This window comes from Rattus norvegicus, chromosome 1 (genome assembly GCF_021556685.1).
Source record: "Rattus norvegicus strain SHRSP/BbbUtx chromosome 1, alternate assembly SHRSP_T2T, whole genome shotgun sequence".
NCBI lineage: Eukaryota > Metazoa > Chordata > Mammalia > Rodentia > Muridae > Rattus > Rattus norvegicus.
In genome coordinates this window covers 164,762,951-164,782,885 of record NC_141534.1, presented here as the reverse complement: position 1 = coordinate 164,782,885, position 19,935 = coordinate 164,762,951, and the positions used below count along the sequence as shown (strand labels likewise).

General features: G+C 38.8%; 1 protein-coding gene and 1 non-coding gene across 11 annotated transcripts in view; one reads left to right on the top strand and one right to left on the bottom strand.

Annotated features, from left to right (window-relative positions):
- Pak1 (p21 (RAC1) activated kinase 1) overlaps positions 1–19,935 on the bottom strand; it is a 114,863-nt gene that overhangs the window by 19,575 nt on the left and 75,353 nt on the right. For all 10 annotated transcript variants that reach the window (XM_087551554.1, XM_087551558.1, NM_017198.3 and 7 more), the window contains 4 exon segments: positions 19,624–19,661; positions 5,827–5,943; positions 2,962–3,136; positions 1,080–1,143 (listed from right to left, as the gene is read on the bottom strand). In XM_087551554.1, coding sequence (XP_087407680.1) covers positions 1,080–1,143; positions 2,962–3,136; positions 5,827–5,943; positions 19,624–19,661 — 394 coding nt within the window.
- Positions 14,636–14,710, top strand: Trnag-acc7 (transfer RNA glycine (anticodon ACC) 7). The gene has a single exon. It is a non-coding gene; the product is annotated as a tRNA-Gly (tRNA).

Below are 19,935 nucleotides of genomic sequence, written 5' to 3'. Positions count from 1 at the left end.
TCATAGATGCTGCACGTCTACTCTTTTTAAAGGCATGTTTTGGAGGAGAAATGTCTTAATACACAATCCTCCAATTACAGACAAAGAAACTCAAATCTAGAGTAGTAATCCAACTTCAAGTCTGTCCATATATCTATTTGCTACATTCTTACTCAATTTGATTACCTGAAAACAAAATTCTATCTACATTATTGAGACAAGCAAAATAATTTCTTCACAAAAATGTAAGCTATCTTTTACCAGTCTATACTCACAAAAGTGCTCTCTAGTAGGAAACTTAATTTTAAGGCTAAACTTAATTTTTTTAGTGTCTTTTACATTTCATGCCTTTTGACATAGCCATAGAAATCTCATTATTTTCTCTTTTCATATAGAGGGACACGTTACCTAAAATTTTGCATTAAATTGTAAGTCCACAGTTTGATTTTTATATTTGTATACAACCCACGTTCCACCACTAAGCTCCTTGCACCATTTCTCTATTCCCTTTTTCTTTGTCCCATTTGGCCTCCTCCCAGACAAAGCTGACTTCTATATTATAATTCTCTGTATGCCCCTCTGCCTCCTGCTGATTTGATCCTTGAGGGCAGAGTGTGTCTGATTCATAGCCATATTCACACTCCTCAATGCACAACAAGAACTCAATTAAGATTTGCTGAGTTCAATTCTCTGAGAAGACAGCAAATGCACTGTGGAGATGAAACTAGAGAGTAATCTCAAAGTCTGTCACCAAGCTAGAAAAATAGATCCCTTCCCACTACTACAGACTCCATAGATGGGTAATATGGAAAACCATTTATACTTTGAGAAGCTTGTTTTATGCTAAGACAGTAAGTGACTCATTTACTCTTGCTGCAGGAGTACTTTAGCAAGGTCAGGTAATCATACATTTCTCATGCATAATTCTGCAAAATTTGGAATAATATAAAACTTCCAGATAGGTGAGGCAAAATAAAGAAAGAAGAACAAGGATGATGAGACAAAACAAAACCACCATCACCAAAAAACAAGTAAATTCACACATGCAGTACATACAACTTTAAGATATTTCTCCAAGGAAACAGAATGCCCCTACTAACCCTTGTCCAATCTTCTCGAAGCGTGTGTACTTCTTCTTAGGATCGCCCACACTCACTATGCTCCCTGTGAAAGAAACAGAGACCATGTTAGCATAGTAGAACCTCAAGATACACAAGAGTTCCCATGATCCTCTTAACTCCCTAAGTTGGCAAATTTTAAAGAACTGTATCCAATTCCCAAAAGCATACCAGCCAGACAATTAACTTTCCTCCAATAAATCCCAACCGAAAGTTTTATATATACTGTTTTTTAAATAGTAATTTACTCCTTTTCCAAACTCCTAGGAGCTATTAATTTTTAAATTAACTCATTAACATTTATTCATTTGTTGCATACCAGACTGTATGCTGAGTGCTACAAGTAAAGAGAAAAAGATGAGGCACATTTAAGACAGTCACTACTCTCAAAAGCTCAATCTAAGGAAAAGAGGAGCAAATGGAAGGTGCTGCAAAAATACAGGATTGCTGTGGTCAGTGCTGAAGGGATAGGGAATGGCAAAAGGCACAGACAGAGACTGAACAGCTTCAGAAAGGCGCTGCCTGGACTGATTTTGATTTTAAGTATAAGTTAGCCAGGTTAAGAAAGCCAAGAGAACTCTGTAGCAGGGGGCACTTTAAATAAAAAACGCAGAAGTATGAGAGAGCCCACGGGTCTCACAGTGGGATTCTAGGGCAGGGAACTGAAACCCACAGAGGGAAGATACTTCTCCAAACTCATACATTAACTGGTGCCAAGGCTGGTTCTTAATCTCTCAGCCCAGTAGCTTTTCCACTGATACCCCAACCACTAGGATTTGGTGCTTCTCACATATGGTATTATATCTTTTGATTTAAAACAAATCAAGTGTAAGTATCACTATTTAAAAGATGTGAAGAGGAAAGGAGACTCGAAGGACAGCAGGAAGTTGTCCAGGCCAGACTGCTTTGTATAATGCCTTATATTATTATTTAGGGATCAGGAGTACACATGATTACACAGATGCCGAGGAGTGGCTTTTACCTCATTGTGAGGGCCCTAGCAAGGGCAATTCTTAAGACAATAAACTGAACAAACAAAAGGGTTAAACAAGAATTATTAAAAAGAACAGGAAGCTGCCAAACTAGACCACAAAGCTCTGCTTTAGAAAGCAACGTGAGCATACAAACTTGATCAAACCAGTACATCAAATCCTTTTTCAATGATTTCCCAGGCCACAAAAAAATAAATAAATAAAATAGAAAATAAAAATCAACCTACACGTACTATAATAGGTGATATGTTCTATTTATAACACATCTTGATCTGACCTTTGCAGCTCTATGATCTGGAGCAGGGTATAGAATCTTTGGGTCTTAAAAACCTTAACTGCATAAATGAAGATTATCCTGAGTATCTTCTCAGAGTAACTTCAATACAATTTAAAAAGTCAAGAAACTATCTTGCTTGTCATTTCCACACAGAACAGGCTCATAAAACATTGGTTTCCCCCCTTCCTTCTTTTTCTATAACTATGATGGCAGAATTGTCCTCTCCTAGGTCAATAGCAAGCATCAACAAGAGCACCCTTTCCACCAGGAAGAGTCGATACCTCGATCTTTCTCCATACAATACTCTAGACTACTCACAAAATAACAGCTATTGGTTATGTCCGTAACACTCAACGTGAGCTGCCCACATTCTCTATTGTCTCTATCCTACAATATACACACCCAGAGCTGGTGAACACAGACAGGGTGAAAGTTCAGATGATGAGCAAGCCTTACAGCCTATAGGTCAGGAGTTACAGAGCCAGCCAGGCACATGGCTTAAACCTAGGAGCCAGATCTTTATTGCAGCATTCCATTTCAATGATTAATCAGTCACAGACGGAGTGAAGATTCAAGAAAGCTATGAAGTGCTTACGTAATTTCTCTAAGATCTCCTCATCAGACATTTTAGGCTTCTTCTTCTGCTTTTCAGTATTCCGGGTCAAAGCATCTGGCGGAGTGGTGTTATTCTCAGTAGGAGAAATAGGAGATGTAGCCACATCCCGAGTTGGAGTAACAGGAAGTGGTTCAATCACAGACCGTGTATATACCTGCATAATCAGTGGAAATTTTGGCAAAGCAGCCTTTGTTAGCATAGTGGAACCTCTTCTGAATGTTCTAGTTAGAACATCCCAGGAACCTTCCCCCTTCCCCAGTTACCCTTTCTCTTATATGTCAAAATCTGCATTAGTCCTCTTCTGAGCCACAGCCCATTTGTCCTGGGTAAAACAACCTTCCTTTGCTCTCACTTTACAAGAAGGGTTAGTGATAGCCTTAGCACTGAAATCACTCCAAAATGGCTAGACGATGCTCAGTAAAAATTTGGAGATTTTATCATTAGATGGAAACCTTCCTCACCCAGAGTATCGACTCTGTTTTTTCTGAGATGAATCTTGTGTGTACCTGACACTTTGCAACACTTGACATTGCTTTCTATGGAGTTATTCCCTCTTGAACTGTTGAGCTCTTACCATGAACTAACTACTCTTATTCATCAAGAGGCAGAAGGGTACAATAATTTAAAACAAACTTGGAAACCTGATGGCCCAGGTTTAATTCTCAGCTTCATTACTATCTGAATGACTTCTACCAGTTTACTTCATTTCTCTGTGCTTCAGTTTCCTTGTCTATATAAAACAGTGACACCCACCTTATTTAATAATAAATCAACATGTGAGAATGACATGGCCACGAGCAGCAGATATTAGCATTCAAACCTCAGCTTTTAGAGACATTCTATTTCCTATCCATTTGTTTGTTTAACAAATATTTGCTGAGAATTTATGGTACGTCTAGCTCTGTACAAAACACTGCTTTACTCACGCTGAAAAAGGAAGCGTGAAAGTAATTGTTACAAAAGCAAAGGAGAGATGTTATTAAGAAAGGAGAAACTCTATACTACCAAGGTAAAGAAGAAAGTATTCCCAGGTTACACTCCCTTTTCTAGAAGATGTGTATTTGTCAGATTTTTATCATTAAAAATTCATAATTATTTTTTGATTATTTACAGGGTCTACTGAGACAGCACACATTACTCTTCCCTGAATCCTCTAACTAACTCCAGCCTAATAAAAAGCAGGCATTTGGGTATTTAAACAGAATCAATTAACAAATGGACCTATCAGATGTTTCAACAGGACTGGCTTTCTGACTTCCCTAGCAAAATAATGTCTCAATTTTTATTCCTATTCATGTAGAACAATTATATTCCAGATACTTAAACATTTTTGCTTCTCCACCTATAGTCCCTTGAGGAAAGATGACCTGTCTGTTCCCTCTAAAACATTCTCCTTAACTGGTTCCCAGTGCATGTCTATACACACAAAACTATATGTGGTATGTGCACTATCATGGAATGTAATCTGGACTTGGATTTAATTATCTGCTCTTAAACCCTGACATTTGCTTACTAAGTGATTATGACTAGATCAAATTACTTATCCAAACCTCGTCTGCTTCTATAAATTAGGACTTAGCAATATTTATTTCAGAGATGAATGTTAAGAAAAGCACATTTATCAATATAGTATTCAATATTTACTGCCCTCTCTCTCTGATCTTTCTGCCCAAACTATATTAAGTACCAAAAAGATAAATAACACATAGATAAGTGAGTGATAGATACATTGATAGGTAAGTAGATTTTTCTCTACTTTAGAGAGAAGACTGTGTTAAATAAGTAGGCCTGCAAACCAATGCCATACAGAAACACAAACAGGACACTCAAGGGAGACAGTGACATCTCACTGATTCAGCAGGCTACTTTCCTTAAGGTAACTTTGTGACCTACAGACAAGGAAATCCATATTCTATTTATAAGTTCTTAGGCTAAGAGATAGGCCATCTAAATGGATTTCTTCCACAGCACCTCACATGAGTCATTTAATCAGCACTGAGCTTAAGTCCTAGATGTTCTGTCATTATGGAGTTCTCATAATAAAAAGCCAAAGCAAACATGAGTAGTGTTTCAGAGTATCATCGGATGGCGATCACTGTTCAATGATGCTAAATCAAAAGGCAAAGCTGCAGACTGGGAAAAGTGCAGAAGGAGGGAAGTGTGGCTATTCTAAAATGTGGGCACCTCAAAGGAAGTTAAAAGAGAAATCACTACCAGTATCCGGCACTCTTAATGTCCAGCATATTAATAGCACTAATGTATATTTATAAACTCTCTCAGGTCTTTCAGGATTATCAAAGATGCTGGAGAGGCTGGCCACTGCATATTCAAGACAAAAGAAAGTATCTTTGGCAATCTGCTGTTTCCTAAGAAACTGGGATAATTTATTTTATTCTGAAAGTGAAATGTACTAATTCTATATAACTTCGTAGCCTATCTGTATAGAAACCGGTAAGTAAACCAAGGTTAGACTGGTATAAACACCAATTACCTGGAAAACTTTAGGAATAGCTGAAAAAACAAACACCACATCTCTTTAGTCATACAGAAAGTAGTCAAAACAGGTGGTTCAGCTGGGCATAGTAGCACATGTCTGTTGTAATCTTATCACTGGGAGAGTGAGGCAGGAGGATCTCTATGAATCAAAGCCACCCTGGATTTCACTGTAAGATTCAGTCTCAAAACATGAGAGGGGGGAAAAAGTAGTTCAATGACTACATCAGCACTAGTCTATGGACCCCTCCCTACATATCAGACTCCTAGCCGTAGTGCCACTACCTCCTTACTTTCTGCCACCCCTTATCTGAATGAATCATATAGCCTTCAAGATCCCCACAGACTCACAGATTTTGTGTGTTCTGGGCGTGGAGCAATCACTGGAGGTGGGGTAGCATCGTCATCATCATCTTCATCTTCTGACACTGGTGGCACTGCTGGGGTCTCAGACACAGTCTTCACATTCTATGCAGAAAGAACAAAATCAACTGGTCCAGTGGACATAGAACTCCAGATCCCAGGTCTGCTAGTTCTTTAGAAGGTTCTCAATTCTGATACCCCTTATGAAAACTCATCAACCAAGGCCTTTGGGCAGTCAGCTGTCTCAGTCAGCTTCCTTCTCTTTTAGCCATCACTATCCGCTCACTTTGGAAGCTTCCTTTTCCCACCTAAAGACTAAAGAATAATAAGCCAGCTTATAGTTTCCTTACCTGCCTTATACAATCAAATACTCAAAGCCATGTTCAGTTTCTACTTATTCTATGAATTTTACTCTTTATTAAGAACAGAAAATAAGTGTAAAGAAGAAAATTAAAAGTATTTAATTTCCTATAGTTTATCACTGTAATTGTTTGTTCTTCTTAATATAGTAACTTGAAGTCTAAATAGCATTCCTGACTTCCTTCTTCTAAACCCCTGAACCTATTATGTCATAGGTATGAATGTGGCAAGTCCAGCCTCAGTCAAGGTGCAGACATTAAGATCTTTCATTCTAAAAAGGTCTGTCAATGGTTTCTCCCCAGGCTAGATGCTCTTTCACTAAGCTTCAATCCTATGTCGGAATGAACTTTCCTAGTATCACTAGTTAGATTCGCTAATGATCTGCAGCAACTTGATTTTCCCATGCAAACTGTACTAAAGCTAAACAAAATAACCAGACTCAAGGTAAGTGGCACTAAGACATGAGCAGCGGTTTTTGTTATGGTTTTAGTGTGACCAGAAAGGCAATATGGATTTCTCAGATAAACTGACATAAATTTCACATATTTGCCTCGAACACTGTGATAGATTCTGTTATCAAAGGCATGAAAATGAAAAAAGATGGCCCAAGTTCTAAAGTAGGTCACCATCACAAGACAGAGCCAGAGGGTGAGGACTCCTCCCGCCTACCATCTGAAGCTCCTGAGAAAGGAAAACCAAGAGTCCCAACGACACGTGACAAACTGAAGAATTCAGAAAGACTAAACATTTGATATACTAAGGAAATTGCAATTTCATACATAATAAAAATGGATCATAATACAGCACAAAACTTACAAATCTGACAGTATCAAGCATATAAGCATATAAGCACCTAGTTGTGATGACCATAGGCAATAGGTCATCTTCTTGATCTAAAATGTTATCATGAAGAATGTGAAGGAAGAGTTACGTAATTTGAGGGGAAAAGAAGGAGAAAAGAGGGGGAAAGGAGGAGGTGGGAAGGAGAGTGACAAGGTTACATAGTAAGATGCCATCTCAAGAAAAAAAAAACTGTCAAAGAAACAGTGGAAACCAGAAGGCAATAGGATGATATATTCTAAGAGCTAAAAATTTTAAAACTTACCAATCATGAAATCTATATACAATAAAACTGTCTTTTAAAAATGGAGATAAGGGCTGGAGAAATGTATCCACAAGTAAGGGTATCTGCCACAAAGCCCAGCAACCTGAGCTTGCTCTCAGGGACCCAAAGGGTGGAAGGAAAGAACCATCTCCTGGGAACTGTCCCGACTACCACCCCCTACACATATCCACATGGGCATGTGCACACATCCCCAACATAAATAAAAATAAAGAAATAAACATTTTTAATGAAGACAAACACACTTTCAGTTAAAAAAAAAAACAAGCCAGAAAATATTTGTTAGCATATCTTACTTGCAACTAATGCTATATATAAAAAAATTCCACTAGACTGAAAAGAAATAACATCAAATGGTAACTCAAATCCACCAGTTAAAATAAGGAGCAGAGGAAATAAGAAGTAAATAAATAAGAAATATTCTACAAATATACATTTTTAAATTTCTTGTTGTTCTTTTTTATTATATAATATATAACAGGTATTATATAAACATCCAATAATATATAATACATATCATACATGTATTATATATTGTAATATAATAGATATTACATTATATATGTTAATATTACATAGAATGTAGCACATCAATATATTGATATAATATACAACCTGTTATATGTAATATTAATATATGTTATATATACACACATATAATATATATACATATAGTCATTTAAGACAGGTCTCTCTATATATAGCTCTAGAACTGTTCTAGAACTTGCTATGTAGACCAAGGTAACTTCGAACTTACAGAGATCTGCCTGATTGTTTCCTAATTGCTAGGATTAAAGGTGCCCAACAAATCTTGTTATTCTCTTTTATAAACAAAGACTGTATAAAGCAAAATCTACAATATTGCATTGTTGGGCTTCTAATATATAGAGTGTATTCCTTTAAAGAAGTATATTTAAGTATATATAAATGAAAGGCAACAGAGTTCAAAGAAGAGGTAAAGAAGGGCAGACTTTATTACGGGATCTTAGTTAACATTAATCTGAATTCTAAAGAAAATTAAGTACAGTACAATAATTAAAATATATAATGTAATTCCCAGAGTAACAACAAAAAATCATTTTGATTACACTGAATTATTTAGTATAGAGGACTTTTGTGCCACAGACTATATGTGGAAGTCAGAGGACAATCTTTAAGAATTTGCTTTTTCTTTCCACCATGTAGGTCCTGGGAATTGAACTTAGGTCCCAATGCTTTAATGGCAAATGACTAAGCCATCTTCATAGCTTTAAGAAATATAATAATACAAGTACTTATTTAAGGGATTGGAAGATAGCTCCCTGGGGAAAGTACTTACTGCACAAACCAAGAATCAGAGGTATAAAAAGGTAGTCTCCTAGCCAGGGTTTTCACTGCTGTGATAAAACACCATTACCAAAGTGACTTGGGGAGAAAAGGGTTTATTTACTTGGCTTACACTTCAAATTATTGTTCATTACCAAAGGAAATCTGGACAAGAACTCAAACTGGGCAGGAGCTGATGCACAGGCCATAGAGGGGTGCTGCTTACTGGCTGAGTCAGCCTTCTTATAGAACCCAGAACCTTCAGCCCAAGGAAGGCATCATCCACCAGTGCAATGGACTGGGCTATTTGGTTCCTTTAAAAGCCCAGTTGTTATATGCACGTTTTTTGTTTTAATCCTAGGTCTGGGATATGGGGTTGATTCAAATTGTCCACAACTGTTAACTATGATTGCCGTGTGCTCTTGGGGGCTAGGGGTGGGTGGGTGGGGTGATCCTTGCCAGCTGCAGATAGTTTAATTCTGGGGACTCTGGAGAGGGTGTGATGTAAGAGCCCTGAGAAGGGTGGGAGGTATGCCAAGAAGTAGGCAGATGCTGCTTCCTCCGGCTGCTCCTGCTTGCTGTTGCTGCAGTTAGATGAGAAGCTGGAGGTTTCCTGATGATGAAGATTGGGCTAGCCCCAAGAAACAAGAAGTCCCTAATCAGCTGGACGTAGTGTAATGAGGTCTATGCCCTTTCCCTCTAACCTTCTTTCCCTCCTACCTAGTGTTGGGGAATTGGAAGGGAATGAGGTGGGGTAAGTGTAGAGAAGGGAGAGTGGTAAGAGAACCTGGTAAAAGAGGTAAAACAAATATGCCACACTGGGTCCTCTCTCATAAGTCACTGATTAAGAAAATGCCTCTGAAAGGCATTTTCTCCATTGAGGATCTTTGACTCCAATGACTCTAGCTTATGTCAAGTTGACCTAAAACAAACCAGCACAGTCAGGAGTGTCTTGCTGCATCCAGACATGTCTTCTTGTATCTCTAACACCAGAACTATAGGGTGAATCCAGGGGGCTTGCTAAACATCCAGTCTAACACTAACATTGAGCTCCATGGTTAATAAGAGACCCTCTCTCATAAATGTGGAGAGTGACAGGAGAAAACTGGCATCAACCGCTGGCTTCCACATGAACATGCAGGGATGAACATACTACATATGCACACACACTAAAAAAATTTTTTTCAACACAAAGCAGTAGAGGAGGAATTAAAATAAAGTCAAGATTCACATGAAAAACTGGAAGCAAATGGAAAAAAATCCAAACATAATAATTCTGTTAAATATCAAGTCAATTGCCACACTATAAACATGTTTCCTACGTTAAGTTTAAAGCAAAACAACCAGAAAATATGTACATAAAAACAATAGTTATAAAAGAGTGCAGTGGGTTATAGAAGCTAAAGCAAACATTTTATAGACACATCAGCATGTGGAGATGTACCGCAATGGTAGAGCACTTGCCTAGCATATGAAGGACTTAATCCCAGTTTAATCCCAGCAGAGAGAGAAAATGAAAGGGGCGAAGAGACAGACAGGCAGGTGGGTGGGCGGGCATTCAGTCACTCAGACAGACACACAGACAGAGATACAAAAATACTACTAGCATCAAGAAGGTCATTTCATAATGTGTAAGAAGTAAAAACAATTGAAATAATAATTTTATAAACAAAATCATACAACATATGATTATAAAATATTTATGTAAAAAGTTATCTTATGTAAAGCAAGAAATGACATGTTGAAGGCAAGAAATAATTATATTGTACACAGAGATTTTAATTATTCTTAGGGATTCCATTTCTTTCCTCTCAATAATTAGGAACCTAAAAGAAGAGACAGAAAACACATTCAATTTGACCTTCACACCCCATCCAGTATATGCAAAAGAAACATTCAACCACACGAGTCACTATTCCCACAGCAGAAATGCTGGGCCATGAAAACACATCTCGATAAATTTGAAAGAAATAAAGTTATCAACAGCAGGTAAGAAACTTGTCTAGAAACCCAATAGAAATGGCCAATAAAAAGATGCTCAAAGCCATTACTCATCTGGACAGGCAAATAAAACCACAATAAGATATTACTTCACATGTACCAAGATGACTATAATCAGGAGAGAGAAAACAAGAGGGGGTAATTAGAACCCTCATAATTGCTGGTGGGAATGAAAAATGAGGACAAGCCGTGGGAAACAGTTTGGTAACTACTCTTGTAGTCAGAACTTTATCAACAAAGAAAACTGACAAGATTCTTCCCTGGGTCTGACCTAGAACCCTAAAGAAAAATTCTAAAAAGAAAATATGAAGGGTTTTTCTAAATGATCTGGACTGTATTTAAATGCCTTATCCCCCATATGGGAAGAATTAGAAGGTGTGGCCTTGTTGACAGAAGACAGGTTTTGAGGCTTCAAAAGCCGAGTGCCATTACCTATATATTCTCTGCTTCCTGTGTGTAAATGTGAGCTCTCAGCTGCTGCTCCAGTGCCCACCCACCTTCGGATGCCATACCCACCCCCCTGCCATGGTGGTCATGGACGCCTATCTCTCTGTAAGCCCCCAAATAAACCCTTCTTCTATAAGTTGGCTTGGCTATGGAGCTGTATAACAGCAGAAAGAGAAAAGTAACTAATGCACTATCCTATCATGATGCTCACCAATAAAAAGTCTCAATTACGGAGGTGGTTCTGAAATGATGAATTACTGAAATCATTGACCTTAAATTGAGCTTAAATTCTACTAAGGTTTTAGTATCTTAATCATAAATGTGAGGGGCTTCCAAAGAATTTTAAACATGAAACTAAAATAAAGGAGAAAAAAACCCCAAAACAATTAAGAAAAAGAACCACCCAGAAAACAAACAAAATGCACACCCACACACACAAACCAGGCTGAATAGGAAGGAAAAAATCAAAATAAAGTATATCATTAAGCAAATACTAATTCTAGACACAAAATACAATATTAAATTTTTAAATGAAAATACATTTGGAAATTAAACATGCAGTAGAAATAAAATTCAATATGTATAATGAAAAATGAAGAAAGCCCCCCGCCCCCATCAAAGGAATTCCAGAAAAAAGAGAACAAAGAAAATGAGGGAAGAAATAAAGAAAACAATCCAAACATATTCCCCAGTACTTGAAAGCTGGAGCATCCATGTTGAAAGAGTTCATAATAAATGTATTTGCTCCTTTCAATACCCTTGGCAGGGAAGGGAGAGGCAAAGATTAAAACAGAGACTGAAGGAACACCCATTCAGAGCCTGCCCCACATGTGGCCCATACATATACAGCCACCCAATTAGACAAGATGGATGAAGCAAAGAAGTGCAGACCGACAGGAGCCGGATGTAGATCGCTCCTGAGAGACACAGCCAGAATACAGCAAATATAGAGGCGAATGCCAGCAGCAAACCACTGAACTGAGAATAGGTCCCCTATTGAAGGAATCAGAGAAAGAACTGGAAGAGCTTGAAGGGGCTCGAGACCCCAAAAGTACAACAATGCCAAGCAACCAGAGCTTCCAGGGACTAAGCCACTACCTAAAGACTATACATGGACTGACCCTGGACTCTGACCCCATAGGTAGCAATGAATATCCTAGTAAGAGCACCAGTGGAAGGGGAAGCCCTGGGTCCTGCTAAGACTGAACCCCCAGTGAACTAGTCTATGGGGGGAGGGCGGCAATGGGGGGAGGGTTGGGAGGGGAACACCCATAAGGAAGGGGAGGAGGGAGGGGGATGTTTGCCCGGAAACCAGGAAAGGGAATAACACTCGAAATGTATATAAGAAATACTCAAGTTAATAAAAAAAAAATGTATTTGCTCCTTTCATAATAAAAGGTGAAAATGTCTATATAATCCTGAAAGTCAAGAATGTTAGTTAGGATCCTATGAGCTTTTCAGGTGACAAAAAAAAAAAACTATATAAAAAAGCAAAAATAATAACGGCTTTGGGTTTAGTAGTACTATAGGTAAATGACAAAAAAATATTTTTTCCAAATTCTGATAAAAAAATTATCAACCTAGAATTCTGTAATCAGTATTAATAAAATATGAGGAAACAGAAATAGAAACTCCAATTCCAAGATCCAAACATTAACTATTTGCTTCCTACTTACTTTCTCAAAGCCACAAGTAGATGTGCTTTACCAAATGTCAGAAGTAATAATAATAATAAAATTACAGAAAATAGAATACCAAATCAGGATTGCCAAGACAATGGTGAAGAGAAGGCTAGGAAATAGTGTTATCTATTTGATGGTTTTTAGTCCCACTGGTTTTATGAAATACAATGTAGCAAGGTGGGTAATTTTGATGGGCCCATGCCAGGATCCCTGGGAAATTACTCCATGCACAGGACCTGGTTGGTGTAAAAGAGGTTTACTGGGGGAAGGGAGAGGAGTGAGGACCAACAAAATGACAGAAGCAGACAAGTGGACATGTAGACAGGCAGACAGGAGCAGAACCATGAGGGCAGAGAAAGGGGCCACAGAGAAAGATGGAGAAGCCCAAAGAGAACGGATAGAAGACTCTGAGAACAGAGAGAGAGCTGCCAAGTGGCCAGCAAGCACTTCTATTCTCAGCACACACCTGTCACATCTGGCCTACAGCAGGTCACGTGAGAGGGTCATGTGGTAAGGTCATGTTGTAAGCAATTGTTAGGTTCCTGAGGGCAGGCTAGCTGAATGCCTATATACTAACAACTGAACTTTTTAATGTAAATTTGGATAAAAATGATAAATTTTAAATGAATATTCTTAATCTCTGTGGGTTAATTATTATGCAATGTTTAACTTCTCAAAGATGATCTGTATGTTTAAACCCCCATCTTCACATGTCCAAACATGTCTTTATTTTGACAAGATCAACTGCTCATTTTATTAGGTATAGGATTTTTGACTCTATAATTTTCCTCACACCTCAAAGGATACCACTCCTTTATCTACCACTGCTAACAAGTAGTCTGATACCAATGTCTACACTGGCTCTACACTGGCTCTACACTGGCTCTACACTGGCTCAATTTTTTAAAGAGGCTTTTAAATTTTTCTATCTTTGGTCTCTGAATATGTGACCTGGTTATTGACAGGCCTTTCATCTGAAGACTCATGCTTTTCTTTATTTAATGAGTACACTGTCGCTGTCTTCAGACACAGTAGAGGGCATAGGCTCCCCATTACAGATGGTTGTGAGCCACCATGTCGCTGCTGGGAATTGAACTCAGGACCTCTGGAAGAGCAGCCAGTGCTCTTAACCACTGAGCCGTCTCTCCAGTCCCCTACTCATGCTTTCTTCCTCTGAGGAGCTGTTATATTTCTTTTCCTTTGAGTATGTGTGTGTCATAGTTGTTTTTTCTCTTCCACTCCCTGTTCTCTAATTTGTCTTCCTAACTTGTGCTCATTGCCCCTTATTTTCAAATTCTCCACCTATTTCATTAATTTTCTGAACTTATGTGTAATTGTCCTTTAATGTTTGATTTATTATATTTTTACATTTTAAGAATGATTTAATATGTGCATTACAGAGAAGTGGTTCCTGGCAAATCTTTCTTTAGGATAACATAGGATGAAAAAGGCATATAAGGGAAGAGTTCTCCGGGTATTAAAAAGTGTGAGAACCCTCCTCTTGAGATGCAGGATTTTAAAAGTATTTTCTTCACAGGAAGGAACCCCCACCTGGCACTGTGAACCTGGTCACCAGCCCCCGGCTCAGGAGGTCACAGGCCATAGTGAAGACCTACTGCTATTGCTATCAAACTGCCTCCTAAATATTTACGTCTACACTCATGGACTAGTCTACACTCATGGACTAGTCTACACTCATGGACTAGTGCTTCTCAGCCATAACCAGACAATTCTTTCTGCAGTGGGCAAGTTAATGTAGAGCCTCATAAACTGTTCAACTGCTGAGAATAAATCACCCATCAGTGAGTGCTCAGCTCGGTAACAACTGGAACTGTAGCAGAGAGGAGGTGGAAAGAATGTTAAAAGTCAGAGGGCAGGGGTTGGGGATTTAGCTCAGCGGTAGAGCGCTTGCCTACCAAGCACAAGGCCCTGGGTTCGATCCCCAGCTCCGAAAAAAAAGAAAAGAAAAAAAAAAGTCAGAGGGCAGCTGTAAAATGCTGTCTTCTAGATATGATGTACCACTTGCATTCATGGGCTCACTGTAGCTGTAGTTTCCAACACAATATCTGTACCAAAGCCAACGAGATCAATCAAACATTCTAGTCAAGCAGCACTAACTGGTCTCAGCAGGTTTTAAATACAAAAGGCAAAGACATGAAAGTGGGAGGTAGATTTTTGGGAGATCCTGGAGAGGACTGAGAAGATGGTGTTGAAAGTGAGTATGATCATGTTACATTGAATCAAAATGAAATCATCAATAAATAAAATACATCCAAAAAAGTAAATAGTATTTCCTCCAGCTGCAGGGCTGTTTCCCTGTCTTTACACCTGTGGTAGAAATCTTCTCCTAGTGTTTGTGTTCTCTCGTAGGTGCCCTAGCCGTAATCCCTACTATCATCTCCTGTACTGGAATTTCAGGCATGTGACATGTAACTGCTTCTGAACTCCTCCTAACAGGCTTTGTATCTTTTATGAATTCTTCACAATGGTTAGGTTGTGACCTGTGTTTTGTTTTGGAATACTGTCTTTCTTGAAATACATCTTTCGGCTAACAAAAGATGAGCACATGAATTCAGTTCATTACCCTGTTTCTTCCTAAAGGAACGGGAATAAGACTTGAACTTACACTAAAATGCACATCCATATATATTTTTTTATTTAAAATAGTTTATTCTAGCCAAACTCCAAAGTAATTGCACTTATTTTATATTCTGGACTCTTAATAAGCCCTTAATAAACAGGCTTTTGTTACATTACTCCTCAGACAGGAAAGCACTGCCTATTCCTTATTACCTAGCTTTACCTGACACTATGTTACACATCCTTTTTTTTTAAATTTTTTTTTATCTTTATTAACTTGAGTATTTCTTATGTACATTTCGATTGTTATTCCCCTTCCCAGTTTCCGGGCCAACATCCCCCTAATCCCTCCCTCTCCCCTTCTATATGGGTGTTCCCCTCCCCATCTTTCCCCCATTACCGCCCTCCCCCCAACAATCACATTCACTGCGGGTTCAGTCTTGGCAGGACCAAGGGCTTCCCCTTCCACTGGTGCTCTTACTAGGCTATTCATTGCTACCTATGAGGTCAGAGTCCAGGGTCAGTCCATGTATGGTCTTTGGGTAGTGGCTTAGTCCCTGGAAGCTCTGGTTGCTTGGCATTTTTGTTCATATGGGGTCTCGAGCCCCTTCAAGCTCTTCCAGTTCTTTCTCTTATTCCTTCAACGGGGGTCCCATTCTCAGTTCAGTTGTTTGCTGCTGGCATTCACCTATGTATTTGCTGTATTCTGGCTGTGTCTCTCAGGAGAGAGCTACATCCAGTTCCTGTCAGCCTGCACTTCTTTGCTTCATCCATCTTATGTGATTGGGTGGCTGTATATGTATGGGCCACACGTGGGGCAGGCTCTGAATGGGTGTTCCTTCTGCCTCTGTTCTAAACTTTGCCTCTCTATTCCCTCCCAAGGGTATTCTTGTTCCCCTTTTAAAGAAGGAGTGAAGCATTCACATTTTGGTCATCCTTCTTGAGTTTCATGTGTTCTGTGCATCTAGGGTAATTCAAGCATTTGGGCTATTAGCCACTTATCAATGAGTGCATACAATGTTACACATCCTTTTTATATGTTCTGGTTTATCACGAACTTGTGAGATTAGGAGCAAAGCTGTTACCAGCACCTAAAGAACCTATCACACAATATATACATTCTCTTGTTTAAGATGGGGTCAGGGGGTTGGGGGGGGAAAAATTAAAAAAAAAAAAGATGGGGTCAGGCTATGCAGTCCACACTAGCTTGGAACTTATAATTGTCCTCTTTCGGCCTCCTGAACAAGATTACAGATATGCACCACCATACCTGGCTGATATGAATTCTATAAGAATCAGCCATAAAAATGCCATAGAATCTTAAGAGTCAGAATCTAGACACAGATAAGAGTGTTTAGAGCTGAAAGAACTCTACAAGATCATGTTAATTAAATGAGCAAACCTTTAGGACCCAGTATGTAAACTTTCTCAACTATCAGAAAGAATGAATCATAAATCAAACATGGCGCCTTTGCACATTACTTGTGCAACCTTCTCTTTTGGCTCCTATCTCCTTCACCTGCCATTAAAATTTCTCTCAAGGTCTAGGAGAGTGCACATTAATTTTTATGTTGCCTGTGCTTTGGCACAAAGAAGATGCTGAGGAAATGCTTATGAAATGAGTAAATACATGAGTGTTCTGGGGAATGGAATTTGTTTTAAGTGACTTTTACTATTAATTCAACAGGAGGGAGCAACTCACGATTTTTCTGTGCCACATTTTCTTAATTATTTCATGAATGAAATACAACAATATGTATAAAACCAATAGAGAAATCAATGATATGCTACAATGATAAAATCATATCCTTGATTACGTACAAGTAAGGAAATATAAAACAGGGACATATAAGGGAAATGCTCTCAATTACGGCTGTCCTTGACAGTGTGAGTTGTTCTACTTGTAGACACTAAACCAAGCAGGTGTTATCCTCTATGGAAGCCATATGGCATGAGCCACAGGGCCCTTCTCCCACACTAACAACAAAGCCGTTGCCTTACTGTAGTCGCCTTTATAAGACCTGTCCTATGTCCTCTGTTCCCTGACACAATGAATAACCCTAGACTGGGAGAGTCAGAAGAATCTGGTTTTTATGTGGTTTTATGTTCCAGTGCTTGTTGAGATGGAGTCTCACGTCACCCACGCCAGTCTAATTACTATGTAGCCAAGAATGACCTTGAACTCCTGATCCCACTACCTCTGCCTCCCAAGTGCTGGGAGCACAGGCTTGTACAACTGGTTTCTATCTAGGTTCTTATTGGTGAGTTATTCAGATCTGTTTATCTGTCCAGGAAATAAGGACAACAGTACCTCCTTCCCAAGGTAATTAATTATAAGGATTAATTATGTTAAAGATGAAGATCTTAACACCACGTCTGGCCACTCAGTAATAGGTAACAGCCACTCTTTTTACAAAAGTGTAAAGACACTTAACCCACAGACCACAACTCCACTTTGTTCAGGCTTTTCTTCAATAATTTACTGATTAATAATTCATTTTTCAAAGACAGTGCATCTGCAAGTACTTTCCCCATTTTTAAATCACTTCCATTTGTTGCAAATCAGCATGACTAAGAGAGCAGGGCAGAGTGGGACTCCTACGTGTACTGACATTGACCTTTCTCTAGCTCAGTCTTATCATCTATAAAACAAGGTTAGCAATCTGCTTCACTACACGCGTGAAAAATAAAAGAGATAATGAATAAAAAGGACCCGATACATTGCAGAGTACCAGACTGGTACCTTCTATACTTGCCAAGAGCACAAATGGCTCTGCCTGCTGGCAGCAGGTTTGACAGTGCTCAGTAGTGTGTTATATATTACTATTCTCCCTGTTTAAAATCCCTCTAAGCTTTTCATTAGCTTTTAGACAAAGCCAAACTCCTACGTGTCTTGGCCTACTTTACTATGCCTCCTCACCGCCAACCTCTCTTCCGGCACATTTTTACATCCAGACATATCAAACTACTAGCAGTTCCCAGAATATACATGCCTTGTGAACCTCTTTCCCCATACATATAATTTTCTATCTGAAATTTCTTCATCTACTTCTTACTCTAAGTACCTCATTCAGCATAGATGTTACCATTGAGATGCTTTCACCGACACACTCGATCTTTAACTCAATGAATGTTTAGCAAATGTCAGAATCTGCTGCGTCCCAAAGACAGAGCTACTAATAAGACAAATACGGCCCCTGACCTCGCGGGGTTTATAGCATAATGAACTGTACTGCACATGCCTTCTTATCCTTTGCAAGGCTAGGACACTGTCAAAACACCTGACAGAGAATAGAGGTTTCTGTAAATGTTTAATAAATCAATTTGCTATAAGCGCCTTCTTTTTTAATTTTCTGAAGTTCTTGGGATTGAACCTACAGCTTCTCACATGACAAGCAAGTACTCTGCCATTCACCTGGACCCTCGGCCATCTTTTAACTTTTTGTTTTGAGATCATTTCTGAAGTAGTTCCAGCAGGTCTTGAACTCACTTTACACAGCTACAGCCCAAGTGGGACTTAAACTTTCATTCTCCTGCCTCAGACTGTCAAGTAGCTGGGATTACAGGCTTGGCCGCCAAGCCTGGCTATAAACAGTTCTCTGTAAGAGACAATAGCCCATATATAAAACAATATTCTCCCATATATCACAGCTTATTTATTATGACCTTCTTAAAGATATCAGTATCTCATTTCTTATTCATATTCCCATGAAAAAAGCAACTTCTAAAACCAAGGACACAGGAGGACTTTTTAAGGTCTTCTAGGTATACTTCCCAGCCAATTCTTCAATGATTCCTTTAACAATCCTTTAAGTTACAGAATACCACTATAGCCTCAGAGGGCACAATGAATGTTCTTAAATAAATAGAATCTACTCCCTCCAGATAAGGACCTTACTGATGAGAGAAAGGAGATTCCTCCTAAATTCAGTTGTCGGGAAACACATCCAGGTAAGGAAGAATGTATCATTCTCATTTTACTGATGAAAAATCTCAACCACAGAAAGACAAACTGGATCTCTAATGTTCAAACCTACAAAGGAAACAGACTAAAAGCTACATCTCAGGCCGCAAGGTTGGAATTTCTACAGCATTGTAAAGCTGGAAGAAACATACGGTCAAATAGGGATAACAGCTAACCACTCCAGTTCTTTTTCTGTAGATAGAGAATCTAAAGCATGGCAGTGACCAAAATGAGTGTCTCTGAAGCCAGGCTATTTCTACCACACTGTCCTGAACCTTACTTCCATACCCGCTTATTTCAGAATGGAGGAAGCACAGACTTACCAAAGTATTAGAAGAATTATAATCTTCAGCTGACTTATCTGTAAAAAAAAAAAGAGATAGAGAGAGAAGTTTCATAAACAAGTATAGCTAATGCTTTTCTAAGTGCTAAGGTGCTATGACCAAACACTTGCCAACTTCAGATAATAGTAACAGCATGATCAGTCCTTGAACAGAAGCCATGCTAAGCACAATACACCTATCATGGTCTTCTTTAATCTTCACTATGGCTCTGAGTATTATTATTATTATTATAGTCACTGTAATAGAGTTCAGAGACATTAAGTACTTTGCCCAGCATGTACACAGGTTAAA